Genomic DNA, 12,752 nt, shown 5'->3' with positions numbered 1-12,752 from the left:
TTTTATTCTGAAATCTAACCCGGAAATGATCCTTCTCGTGACAGCTTGAGATACCGGAAGTATTCGTGGTTTTTGGTGACGCTGCATTAGGCTGCTCGACATGGACCCGTTCAGTGAGTGTGCTCATTCGAATTTTTGTAAAATAAAGCCATTTGTTTACATTTTCCGATTGATTTGGGTTATGGGGTTCGTTATTAAACAATTAGGTGCAGAATACTTCAAAAATAGCTGTCAATTCTTGCGGAGGTCGTCTTTAGTCACGCTAGCTTCCGAGCTCTACCGGTTGTTAGCAAGCAGGCGTCAATGAAATACCTCAACTAAAAAAGAAAATATTAAACAACCGATTCTTTTTTTATTATTCTTTATTTTATTTTATTTCATTTTAGGAAAAATGTTTGTTTTTTTGCCACCAAATAGGGATATCACTTAAAAACTAAAAGTCAAAATTTCAGAGAAAGGTGTTCCTCACTCCACTAGGCTAAAGCTATTAGTAAATCTTTGCTTTTTTCTAATTGACTTTGATTTTTCCTTTACAACGCTTATTGTGGTCCTTGCTGAATAACTCAGCATTGTTCAAATAATCACCCCCCCCCCCCCAATTATTGTATTTATTTGGAAAATTTTAAATTGTCTGCAAAGTTAGCTATTTTGCTAAATATTCAACTATTGTTATAGAATATATGTTTAAATCGTGTTTTTAAGGTTTAGTATCATTGCTGCAAGAAATAATACGTGTGATATACCTCTGTTTTATTTATTTTTGTTTTAATTTGACATCTGAACAAATTTTTAGTCATGCAAAGGGGTAATCAGAGCTGCTTCCTTCTGTGAATAGAAATGTGAAAATATTAGTTAAATAAATATGACAGTTTTCTTAAATATTCTAGATTTTCAACGCATGTCCGTGCACCAAAATTCGTGACTGGAAATATTAAATTGTTATTTGCTTATTTCAATTTTTCCAACATCAAGGATTACAAAGTCTCGTGTTTTATTTTTGTGTAACTCTTAGCCAAGTGTTATACCTTGATTCCTGTGTTAATTTTGGAAAGAAATGGATCATAAAAATGGCTGCAGACACCCATGCCACTCATTTTTTTAACCTTACAGAACTGCAAGAACTTTAAAGAAGCTGAACATTTTCAGCTTTGTTGTGAACCTAAATGCAGCTTGCATTAATAAATCGATGCAGTTGCATCAAAAAACTACATTAAAGATTGGAAGAACAAACTATCACGACAAAGTCAATAGAAATGTTTCAAAAAATAAAGTTAAGAAAACTATAAAACATTTTTAAACTCTGCATACTATTTTTTCCACCATGTATGGGCTTCCCCATACGTGGTTGAACCATCATAAGCTGACCCAAAAAAAAAAAACGACTTCTGAAATGTATTAATGTCGAACTACTTTATATGGCTAAAAAAATCTACAAGGGCACATTTTTAAGAAGACGATAAATAAAAATAAAAAAACACTTTACAAACCCACTCTGATCATTGTTTGATCTAATTTTTAAAAGGGTTCCCAGAGCTATTATTACGATTGTGCTGTTTTTTGGCAAAATCCAAAAACTTGTGTAGTTTTCCAGGACATAGTTACTGCAGAGCAGCCGGAATTCATTCGAAATTCCCCTCTGAGTTGTGGGCGGGACTGTCCCTCCACTTCCCTCCCCTGTTGCTGAGAGCTTGGAGCAGGGATCTTGTGGCTTTTTCATTTCACAAATGCAGTCTGTTTTTCAAGCAACCTTTTTTCGCCTGCTCTTGATCCACAACGATCAGAATAAAGAAATACTCAGAAATACAAATTTAAGCTTAATTTTCTTTACACATGTTCTCCATCATCAGAAAAATGGCACAAGAACACGTCAAAAACACCATTTTCATTGGAGTGAGTCTTTAAAAATTAGGAGTGGAATTAGGAGACAATTGCCTGTTTTCTCTTTAAAGAGCTGCTGCTGAGATCCTCTGGCTCTTAGTTCAGTTTTGGAGGTGACTCTTGGTTTTCTTTCTTCAGGACTGCTCGGTTTGTTCTTCCTCGGCCTGGTTCTTGGTGGAGCTCAGGCAGTCACACCGTCGCACTACCTTTCCCAGTCTGACGTGGCTCGGCTGCAGAACCTCCTGGGCCGACCCTTCAGCGACCTTGAATCAGCGTACTATTCTGTGGTTGGTCTCAGTAAAATTGAAGCAGCTGTTCCTGATCACAAAGTGAGAATTTTTTTTTTTTTTTACCTTTACACCATTCATTTTGGTTTATGTTTTTAGAAATGCTAAAGGTTGATTCTTACAGTTTGTTTATTTTAATGTTTTAGGAAGTATGTCAGTTCCTGAAATCCCAGCTCGATCCCACCAGCGTCGACTCTCTGTTCTTTGCTGCTGAAACCAGCCAAGCCCTTTCAGGATGCGAAGTACAGACATTTCCCTTCACCCTCCTCTTCCCTTTATAAATGTGAAGCTGCCGAAAATTCAAGAAATCTTTTTGATTTGTTTTTAAACTTTTAGATCCCTGTTTCCAACGAAACCCGTGACATCCTCCTGGCTGTGGTCAGCGAAGACTCGTCCATGACACAGATCCACCGGGCCGTGAGCGCGCTCAGTTCTCTGGGGCTTCCCCTTGCGTCGCAGGAGGTTGTCGGTGCCCTGACAGCTCGCATCAACAAGGAGGACAACGTTGTGGCGTGAGTATGAACCCTGCAGCTCAGGAGAACCTCTGGTGTTCCAGAATCTATATGAAACCCTGTTCTCTTTGGACAGCATCACCTTGGCGCTCCAAACAGCGTCTCGCCTTTCCCAGCAGGCAGAACTTGGAGGAATTTTGGAGGAAATTGAGGTAAGTTGAACGTTGTCCACTAGGTGGTGCTGTTATCCCTATTATTAGGGCTAAAAAGTGGGATCTTGCGCTTCTTCAGGATCTAACAGCTCGCCTGGATGATCTTGGTGGCGTCTATCTCCAGTTTGAAGAAGGACTTGAGGCGACCGCCTTGTTTGTGACGGCTGCGTATGCTCTGTCAGACCACATGGACATCGAACCCCCCTTTAAGGAGGTATGCTAGAAAACCTTTCAAGACCTTTTTGTTTTTTAAAGGGTTTATTCTTTAACATTCACGTCTTCCCTCTGAAGGATCAGGTCATCCAGCTGGTTAACTCCATCTTCAGCAAGAAATCCTGGGACTCTCTGGCCGAAGCCTTCAGCGTCGCAACCGCCGCCGCCGCTTTGTCCAACAACCGCTTCCACGTTCCTGTCCTCGTGAACACTCGAGGCCCTGCCACCGTGTCCCACAGCCAGCCGACCCTGCAGGTAGAGCTGGCACGCAGGAGGTCGCGGATCACCGCAGCGCTCCCCTGAGTTTCTAAACTCCCATGTCTCTGATTTACAGCTTCTCGTCACCGACGTCCTGTCTCGACCTTTGAGGTCAGCCAGCGTTCTCCTGGAATCCGCGCACGCCGTTCCCTCGAAGAGCGTTGTCCTGAGCCAGGCACCTTTCATTCTGAAGGAGTACGTATACGACAAACTCAGGCTGAAGAGTCTGTTATTTCTGGGGTTTCTTTTGTTCAAATGATGCCGTTTTGCTTCTTCAACCTTGAATAAAAGCTCCTTTTCTGTCCTGCAGTGATGTGTTTGAGCTAAACTTCATGGCGAAGCAGCCAGCCAGCGGGTATTACCAGTTCTCTGTTGCTGTGACGGGAGACAGCCGGCTGGTTGCTAATCAGGTGGAGGTGAGATCTCCGCTGCTTTAGCCTTAGTCACAACTACCCTTATGGGTGGAAAGGGGGGTTTCTGTGGGCAAAAACCTGCAGGTGTCCTGCACAAAGTATCAAGGTCATAGAAGGCTCTCTGTGGTATGCCGGTAGAGCTAAAATGTTCATGCACAACCATTTCCCTACTTTTTTTGGATGAAGTTTCTTTCATCTTCAAACTAATTTTTCATCTTTTAAAATTAATTGTCAATGTTGACGTCACTCCACCCCCTTTAAATAACCCTAAAGTGGGCTTCAGTGTAGCCTTCCCAACCAATTATAAGAAAAGCTACATATTTATCAGGTTGAATCACACTTTTAAAACAAAATTATACTTTTGTGGAACCTTTTGAGTAAAATGTTGCATTAAAAGTTAAGGTCCCTTAAACTTTTTGTAAGTTTTGCCTCATTTCTTTTTGGTCACATGGGTCATTCAAAAACGAATGAAAACTGTCACATGACTTGCACTGTTCTTGCTCTCTCATCACTATAAAGAAATAAATGTGTAACTTTTCCATGAACGATTTTCAAAATCAAATACTTGACTTACCTAAAACATCACTAATGGCAGATGCTGACCCGAATTTCCAATTCATTTCAATTCTGAGCAAAATGAGCAGAATTTGCTTCTGTTTTGATAGAAACCCATCTCACCTGCTCTGGTCACATGGTGTTTCATTACTGAGTGTGACGTGCTTGAATCTGCAGAACGTTAAGGTCCACCCTAAGATGAAGATGTGATTCTGAAACTGTGTACTTTAAGGTAGAAACAAATAAATCGCTACACATGTTTGGCTGACAAAGACGTGCAAAATTCACATTGGTTGCTATGGACTCTCATCTTCACAGGAGCTTCAACTTTGAATTGAGTTTTTTTCATTCAAATTGATTGGTAAATTCAGTGCAGCATTATTCCAGACTGGTACTTCTAAATATCAACATCTTCTCTGAGCTGCTTAAACACTTTTCTGTTCTCAATAAAGTTTCATAAAAAAGTTTACGATTATTTCTAAGCTGTTCTTTAAAAACAAACTCATACAATGTCAATGCAAGTCCTACTAGCTGCTCCTTTTTCCTAGTTGTGGTTAAACCTGCACAGCTCCACTGTTCACAAACGTATCATTTATCGAGTGCGTTCTGTCTGCAGCTCAAGGTGAAGGTGTCCACCGAGGTTGCCGTCACCAACATGGACCTCTCTGTGGTGGACAAAGATCAAAGCATCGGCACCAAGACCACCAGGTCAGAAAACCCACCGTGAAAGGGCTTTTTCTCTGGGTGTCGGTGGACTGTAAAACAACACCTTACCTCTCATCTGCTCTCATAATCCAGGGTGGATTATCCCTCTAAAGCCAAGAGCTCCTTCACAGCAGACAGCCACCAGAACTTCGCCATGTCCTTCCAGCTGGTTGACGTCAACACCGGGCTGGAGCTCATCCCACACCAGGTCTGTAATCTTGGCCAGCCGTGGATTGTTTCAGAGTTGCCTCTGTCATCACGCCACTATTCTATTACTGAGCTTAATGGTTGACCGAGACAATCGCGGTCACTCGGACAATGCCAGTGTAAGCAAAAAGTTTCCTTCTGTCTCCGTCACAGACGTTTGTCCGGCTGCACAACCACAAAACCGGCCAGGAGGTCGTGTTTGTGGCCGAGCCCGACAGCAAGAACCAGTACAAGTTTGAGCTGGACACGGCTGAGCGCAAGTCAGAGTTTGACTCCACATCTGGTACCTATTCCCTCTACCTCATCGTCGGGGACGCCACCTTGGAAAACCCCATTCTGTGGAACGTGGTGGGTGTCTAACGTAGATGGAACGGAAGTGTTCTTCTCCCCCTGACGTGTGATGCTCTTTGCTAAAACTCTGTTTCCATGTTTCCGCAGGCTGATGTGGTTCTGAAGTTTGCGGAGGAGGAAGCCCCGGCTACAATTCAGTCGAAGACCCTTTATATCCCCAAACCAGAGATCCAGGTACGAGCAGATTCTTGTGGGGTTTGCTTATTTACATGTTTAACCCTTAAATATGGGAGGAGTCGCCTGCAACACCTTCATAACACGCACTCTGTAGCTATCAGACGGGCATTCAAGATGCACATTTTTGAACTTGTATTTAGTTCACAGGGAAGGACTTCTTTGTCTATGGTTAACTAGTGCTAACTAACGGCTTGGTGCAAAATGTTGAAGCGGTGCAAATCTCGTCCGTTTTTTCTTTCACAGCTCTTTTCCGATGTATGAAAAACATGGCATCACATAATTCCTACACAAACCGCAATTATTAACTTATCCGTGATCAATTTTCTAACAGCTGGCACTTCCATGAATTAAAAAGGACACCATCCAAATGTCACTACCAAATCGGAGTTCCTGATTGGTCAAAGTTGGTCCTGGTTAAACTGGCAACACACGTTCAGTGGCGGTGCGGTTTGAACATAGAGCCAAAAAAAAAAGGTCTTAAAAATGCGACAGCTCGGCGTGAACCAAGAGTTTTCAAAGCGGAAGCCCCAAAACACACATATATGCACCTTTACGTAGACTTTTTATTGGAATTTGCCGCTTGAACACGCCTCGCCGATGGCAGGGTGAACATAGCTCGACCTTTTAGGTGATCAATGGGAATCGGTGAATTCTGCTGCTAAGCAGATTCTGTCTTCCTGACAGAATCCGCTGATTCACGTTGATTGCGTAAAAACGTCCCTATTGTTGGGGGTTTCATATCAGCACAATGCTTCAGAATACAGCTGGAAATTCATTAATTGCATAAAAGCTCTACGATAGTCGAAATAATGTAAATAGCGGAGCTAAAGCTCTGGTATTGAAGGGTTAACTGGCAGGGTTCGTGTGAGGTCAGGTGAGGCCACTTCCTCTCGGTTGGCTTGTTCTACAGGAAATGACCCGTTTGGGGACATTTTTGTGACCTTTCTTGAGCTCTTCACAGAACCAGAGACAGAGCTGGTGCTGATGGAGCTGCAGGACAGAAAACAATAACGTCTTCGGGATTCTTCACTGACAAATGAGAGTACAGTGATGCTCTGTGACAAAATGCAGTGAGGAAAATTTTGGGCTGTGGATTGTTACTCCGATGAACAATTCACAGATCAACCCAAGATTCTCATTGTTCAATATATTACCTTTGAATGGCTGCTATATGTATGCTTGTCTTTTTAATGGATGTATGAAAATTAAAATGATATATATTTAATCACCATCTTTTATACCTTCTTATTTAGAACAGGAGGGCAGAATCAACAAAATATAAAAGATAAAAACACAATGATATTGAAAGAATGAAAAGATATTTGCCCCTTAAACAAACTCAAAGATTAATTTGCCAACTTCCTGGTTAACTTAAGTAGTAAACAAAAAACAGGCATCACTGTTTCTTTGGATCATTTAACAAAAAAATCCTGAAATGTTTTCCACAGTTTTTCCATCGTCAGCTTTGCTGACTACAGTTCCAGTTGATAGATGAGAAAAAGACAGGAAATAAATAAAAAAGTCACAACTAGGAAACCCTCGGTGACCTTTAATCTAAACTGACAACATTTTTCCACAAAAAAACCCCAACATCTTTTATAAACTATTTTCCATCCTTAGTGGAAATACCAGAAAACCTTTTACAGATGTGTTCCGGTACGACTTTTCCGCTATGTTAGCTGACGGTCACATGACGTCACTTTGTAATATTCTTACTTCCGTATTATTTTATATTCAAATTGTTTACCATGTTTAAACCAAAAAAGCTTATTTCAGTAAACTGAACTCTGGTCTCATTTTTTTCTACCTAAAACGGTTGCTGGCTTTATGATTAAAGATGTGTTTACTTCCAGTGACAGTGGCGCTTACAATATTTTTTAGTTTTTATATTTAAAATCCAACATTATTCTGGAATTTTAAAGAAATAATTAATTTTTCTGGAGTGTAAAGAATGCAAATCAGCGATCTTGGACGTTCACAAATATTTGTAAATCATTTTTTTGGAACAAAATCTGTATTTTAAACAATACATGGTTTATACGATACACCATGTGGAATTTGCAGCAGCTCGTCCGTCTGTCTGTGACCCAGTTTTATGACTTGCTGTCCCGCATTAGTCAGAGAAGGGAAGAAATAAAACGGGGACTAAATTTAGAGGACCTTTACTGTGGTCTCGATGCAAATGAGAAAAATAACAAAGTTTCTCCTGGAGATTCTCCTCCATGTCGGTTTTGGACTCCAGCCGCTGATTCCAGAATCGGCACGTCGAGGGCCAAAGTTGAGTCGCAGACACAAATTCTTCCTCAAAGTTTAGATATTTGAACTCTGTACACACCTCGACACTCAATCCCCACTGCTGCAGCCGAATCTCCAAACATGCCGCGTGAAACTGGACGCCCCTAAAACACGAATCGCATTTGTTGAAAACATAGAATAAGACATTAGGAAGACATCTACAAATGCTAATAAATGTCTTCTAAATGTTTCATAAAGGCTTTTAATAAATGTCTTTTTAAGCGGCACTTAAAATACATTAAGGCATCTTTAAATGCTAATGAATGTCCTATTAAGGCTTATAAATATATTACTAATATTAATGAATATCTTATAACTAGTTAGTTAAGGAATCTCATTATAAATCATTGTCTAATACTCTTTAAAAAATGTGATTTATTGTCTCAATGTGATATTTGTGTGAGCAGATTTTAGGGTGCAAATACTTTTCACATCAAGTCAGGTTAGCACAGCCTAAAAACTGTATTTTGATTCAACATTTGTAGTGTCATGCATTAATGTGCCCAGCTTGCATGGACTAATATGACCCTGGAAGACAGAACACAGAAAATGGACATCATGTACAAAAATGTTACCAAACATAAAATGTCATTTTCTGTAGGATTAACATTCATTTGATGCAGATCATTTAGGCTCAAAAACACAAATGAAAGAAGTCCTGGTTCTCCATCTCTGTGGTGGTTTGTGTGCAGCATCTGTTCAGGGAGCCCGAGAAGAAGCCGCCAACCGTGGTCTCCAACACTTTCACCGGACTGGTTCTGTCTCCGCTGCTGCTGCTGCTCATCCTGGTGAGGTTACGCAACCACGTTTCCTGTTGTGCAGAGCTCCAGCTGTAACCTTGTTTAGAAACAAACAAAAGCTGTCTGTTGTTGCCGATGGCCACGTTCCGTTTGTGTTTGTTGTTGTTCTGTCTGACCTCTTGAGTCTCATTTATCGAGTCTCTGATGAAGAACTTTTCTGTTTAATTACAAAGCTCGTTTCAATTTCCAATCACAAAAGTGCTGTTTTCCACTGATGACTAACAGGTTATTGTTCCACGTTATCCGTGTGTCGATTGTTGGTTTGCATACTAATATATTTGTATTTGTTTGTCCCTTTTCCCTCTGCAGTGGTTAAAGCTTGGAGCAAACATCTCCAACTTCAGCTTCTCTCCCAGCACCATCCTGTTTCATGGCGGACATGCAGGTCAGACCTCCTCCCTGTCATTCCTTCAGTTTGTTAAACGTCGATGCGAGAAATACTCTGAGCCGTCTTTCAAGTTGTTTTAGATGGGAGTTAATGAAAGAACAATTGACTGGATATGAGAACTGGATTGTGTGACTCCTCCCCCATGGCGTTCCAAACCGGAAGTACCCGTTGGTTTAAAGCCAAAATCCCATAGACAATTAAGAAAGAAACAGCTGATACTCAGACACTTTTTTTTTTTACATATTCTTAAAATGTTTATTTCTGTAGTGCAAGTTATTCAAGTTCTAAACTGACCAATCAGATGCCTCAATAAAAACATGTGGTCTCACATTCAACATGTTTGACAGAATTTGTGTAGCCTGCTTTTAAATGGCAGACTCACTCCTGATTGGTGAGTGTGGTTGCCATAGAAACGATGACTCAGACCAAACACTGCTTCTCGCTACCTGATCGGTACCCCTCGTTTGTGAAATGTGTCCACTTCTGCTAAATTATTTTATGGCAGTTTCCTCCCAAATGTACGCGGATACCGCCTCTTAACAGACACATTATTAACTCCGATAATTAACAGACACGTTATTAATGGTTCATTTGGCTGCAAAAGTCTCTGTGATCGCACAGGTTATCTCCTGAGACCAAAATGCTCTCAGTTCTCTGCTTTTCCCACTGCATATATAACATATAAGAAATAAAAGGATCAAAGAGAGAAGAATGGCTCTAAGCGGTCTGGTTTTCATGATATTGTGCATGGTTGACATTTTCATTGCCTATAATGACAGCAATATAGGATAATACAGTGTTGTATTCAGGAGCCATCGGGGGAAGCTCTCCATAGTTGAGGAACACATGAGCCTTTTAAAAAAAAACAATCAGATATAAGTCACACCTAAACATTAGTCGTGCCCCCAGCCAAACTGCTACGATCTACCTCTGCACCTCAGCTGCACCTGGATAGCAACACTGCTCACTGACAGTTTCTGGCTCCAACATGGCGGCGTCTGTTGTGCGAAGAAAAAACGACAGAACTGATGTCATTTTGTCGGAGCTGGGAGTACGCCATTTCCTCTGGGTGATGCGACGCTCACTCGGTCCAGTTCTCATATACAGAGAACAGGGAGAAATGGGCGGGGGCACATATGCTGATGCCTCTGTTTTAACTTTGAGATTTAAATGTGTGTAAAGCAACAGAAACACTGGACATGTGAGGCGCGCTCAAGAACGCGCTAAACACGCTATGGTGTTCACACTGGACAGGCAGGGAGAGGCTTCTTCTTTTTCTACTGTTTACTAGCACAGGTACTTACAATTGGGAGACATTCATGCTATTTTACAGCCCTGTTCCGCTACGTAAAAGACTTGATGTAATATAATTCCTGCTAGGTCAAAGATGGCCCGGGTTTAACTGGCAAAGCATGTTCAATGGTTTCTGTATGTACAATTAAAAAAAACGGCATCGAAACTTGTGTAGCTAGAGCAAGAGGTTTGAACGCGGAAGCCCGAAATGCACATTTACAAAGACCTTTCATCGGAAGTGGCCACTTGAACATAAGTTGCCGAGGGCAGTGTGAACGTAGCTTAGAAGAAGCAATCCAACCTTTCTGGATAGACCAAGCGCTCCTGTAGAGGTTTGAAGGACGAAGATCTGCTTTTCCCATCATGCCTTTTTTTTTCCCCTTCAGTTTTCTTCCCCTTGCTCCTGCAGCTGGCAGTAAAGGCAGTCTTTCCTATGTCGTTCCAGCTCTGCTTGGTCTCCTGTACGTCTACTGGACCCACCTGAACATGTTTCAAACCCTCAAGTACCTGGCAATCGTCGGCGGCGTAACCTTCCTTGCCGGGAACCGCATGCTGGCTCAGAAAGCAGTCAAGAGGTACGTCTCTCCACGGTGTCGGAACAAATGGTTTTTAGAGAGTCCTCAATCCCGGCGCCCCCTCCCTTAAGGCGACGAGGCGAGCCTCAAACCTAAAGAGGAAGAGATTTCAATCTCAGAAGAGTACGAAGGGACAAGATCTGCAAGAGTGGCCAATTTGTTCCCCATCAATATGTAGAGCTCTTGAGTAAGCCGAGTGAGCCATTTTTCCTCCCCTGTCACCGACTCCAGACGTCACCTTGTAATTGATCCCGCTTCACCTCTTTCTCTAAGGTTTAACCCTTTCAACAAACCCAATGTTGCAGTTCTAGATCTTCCGCCTGTCTCTCTTTTAACTCCTTTGTCCTCGCCTCACTGTCTCCTCTTACAGGATCGCTGCAGAGCAAAGTAGTAGGTTGGCAAAGTATAGGAGTCTTCGATAAAGCCCCTCCCCCTCACCTTTTTTTTGTAAGAAATTAGTCTTCTTCCAGGCTAAAGTAAGAGAATCTGCACCGCGCTCCCATCACGTCTGAAGCATGCATGGTTGTGTGGTGCTCATCCTGACTCGTGTGCACTCGCTGCCCCCATCCGGGTTTGCCTGTATGCCCCTCCCCCCATACATCCACACTCATAAGTCACACTTTTAAAGTCCTTCACTCATCAGTTTTGCATCATTTGTGTGTGTGTTTTTTTTTTATTTAAATAAGGAATTCTGTGCATCTAAACGCATGATCAGCCTCACTCCTTTAAAAAGTGCTTCTGGGAAACATCCATCCCATAATAAACACTGTTTTTCTGTTTTTCACAGAATGGAGAAAAAATAACGGCCCGAAAACTAAAAAGAAGTCACCGACAAGACCCGTCTTTTGTTTGCAGTGAAACCAGACTATTGGGGAAAAGCAAATCAATTTAAAAAATGCAGTTTTGTCCGCTTCACCAAAGGAACGGACGCTGACGACAGGACAGCTGACCGCCGCCGCACTTCATCTTCTAGTCGTGTGTTTTTTTGTTTTTTTATGTCAGCGCGACAATAGGCTGGGGTTTTATTTGTGGTTTTTGATAAGATTTGGGATTTTTTTTTTTTTTGTACATTCCTCTTTTGTTGTTGCTTCACCTCAGGAAACAAACTCATTTTTCAGCAGAGCCGTCATCAGTAACACTGAGATTTTGGATTGCCTGTGGTAGTTTCCTGTTTGATACAGATTATGTCCCTGGTAAAAAGAAAAAAGATAAACCGCGCAGATTCAGAATGTAATTTTTTTTGTTCTTTTTTTTTTTTTTTTGTAAGGGAGCAGAGGAATAAAGAAAATGTGACCTGAAATTTCCTTGCCCCTTTTTTTTCCCCAGAAGTTTAATTACATTCTTCAGAGATGGTATAATAGCTAAAAGATCTCCTGTAGCCTTTTGTGTTTCAGCTGATCTGAAGAACCCCATAAAATCTATGTACGGTAGTTTCTCCTCGTTGGGAGGGGAAAGAAAATCTGCTATTAAAGTAATAGTAAGTTATTTCAAGTAAAGTAGAAAAATGCAGATGGTCTTGCAACAAGGCCTTGAGGGACACCACTTCTAATTTTTATATGAAGTGATCTGCCACTATCTCTCCATTTTAACCATTTATGCACAAGTTCCATTCAACGGCAGTGGTTCAGTCGGTTGAGCCGGTCGTCCAATGATCGAAGGGTTGGGGGGTTTGATCCTGCTCCCCCCACTCCAC

The 12,752-nt window shown here is 41.6% G+C and overlaps 1 protein-coding gene across 3 annotated transcripts; it reads left to right on the top strand.

The window, feature by feature from the left end:
• Positions 1-12,359, top strand: rpn2 (ribophorin II). 3 transcript variants are annotated; one of them, XR_002290270.3, is made up of 18 exons: positions 1-113; positions 2,017-2,207; positions 2,312-2,407; positions 2,502-2,677; positions 2,754-2,829; positions 2,909-3,043; positions 3,121-3,297; positions 3,377-3,495; positions 3,611-3,716; positions 4,885-4,976; positions 5,067-5,181; positions 5,334-5,528; positions 5,619-5,705; positions 8,696-8,791; positions 9,113-9,188; positions 10,930-11,059; positions 11,430-11,535; positions 11,847-12,359. XR_002290270.3 is itself a non-coding variant. In XM_020703390.3 (18 exons), the coding sequence occupies exons 1-17, from the start codon at positions 101-103 to the stop codon at positions 11,479-11,481; spliced, it is 1,932 nt and encodes a 643-aa protein (XP_020559049.1). In that variant the 5' UTR covers positions 1-100; the 3' UTR covers positions 11,482-11,506; positions 11,847-12,359. The 3 variants fall into 3 exon arrangements, 2 of the variants coding, with proteins under 2 accessions (XP_020559049.1, XP_004069078.1); XM_020703390.3 differs by having other exon boundaries at positions 11,430-11,506; XM_004069030.5 differs by lacking the exon at positions 11,430-11,535.
• Positions 12,360-12,752: the final 393 nt, after the last annotated feature.

Source organism: Oryzias latipes, chromosome 5 (genome assembly GCF_053564925.1).
Source record: "Oryzias latipes strain Hd-rR chromosome 5, Olatipes_Hd-rR_3.1".
Classification (NCBI taxonomy): Eukaryota; Metazoa; Chordata; class Actinopteri; order Beloniformes; family Adrianichthyidae; genus Oryzias; species Oryzias latipes.
The sequence above is the reverse complement of the archived record's forward strand: the minus strand, read 5'-3'. Positions and strand labels throughout refer to the sequence as shown.

Coding starts and splice junctions, on each gene's coding strand:
- rpn2 (XM_020703390.3), top strand. Junction 2,408..2,501: donor AAGCCCTTTCAGGATGCGAA/GTACAGACATTT, acceptor TTAAACTTTTAG/ATCCCTGTTTCCAACGAAAC. Junction 11,060..11,429: donor GCTCAGAAAGCAGTCAAGAG/GTACGTCTCTCC, acceptor CTCCTCTTACAG/GATCGCTGCAGAGCAAAGTA.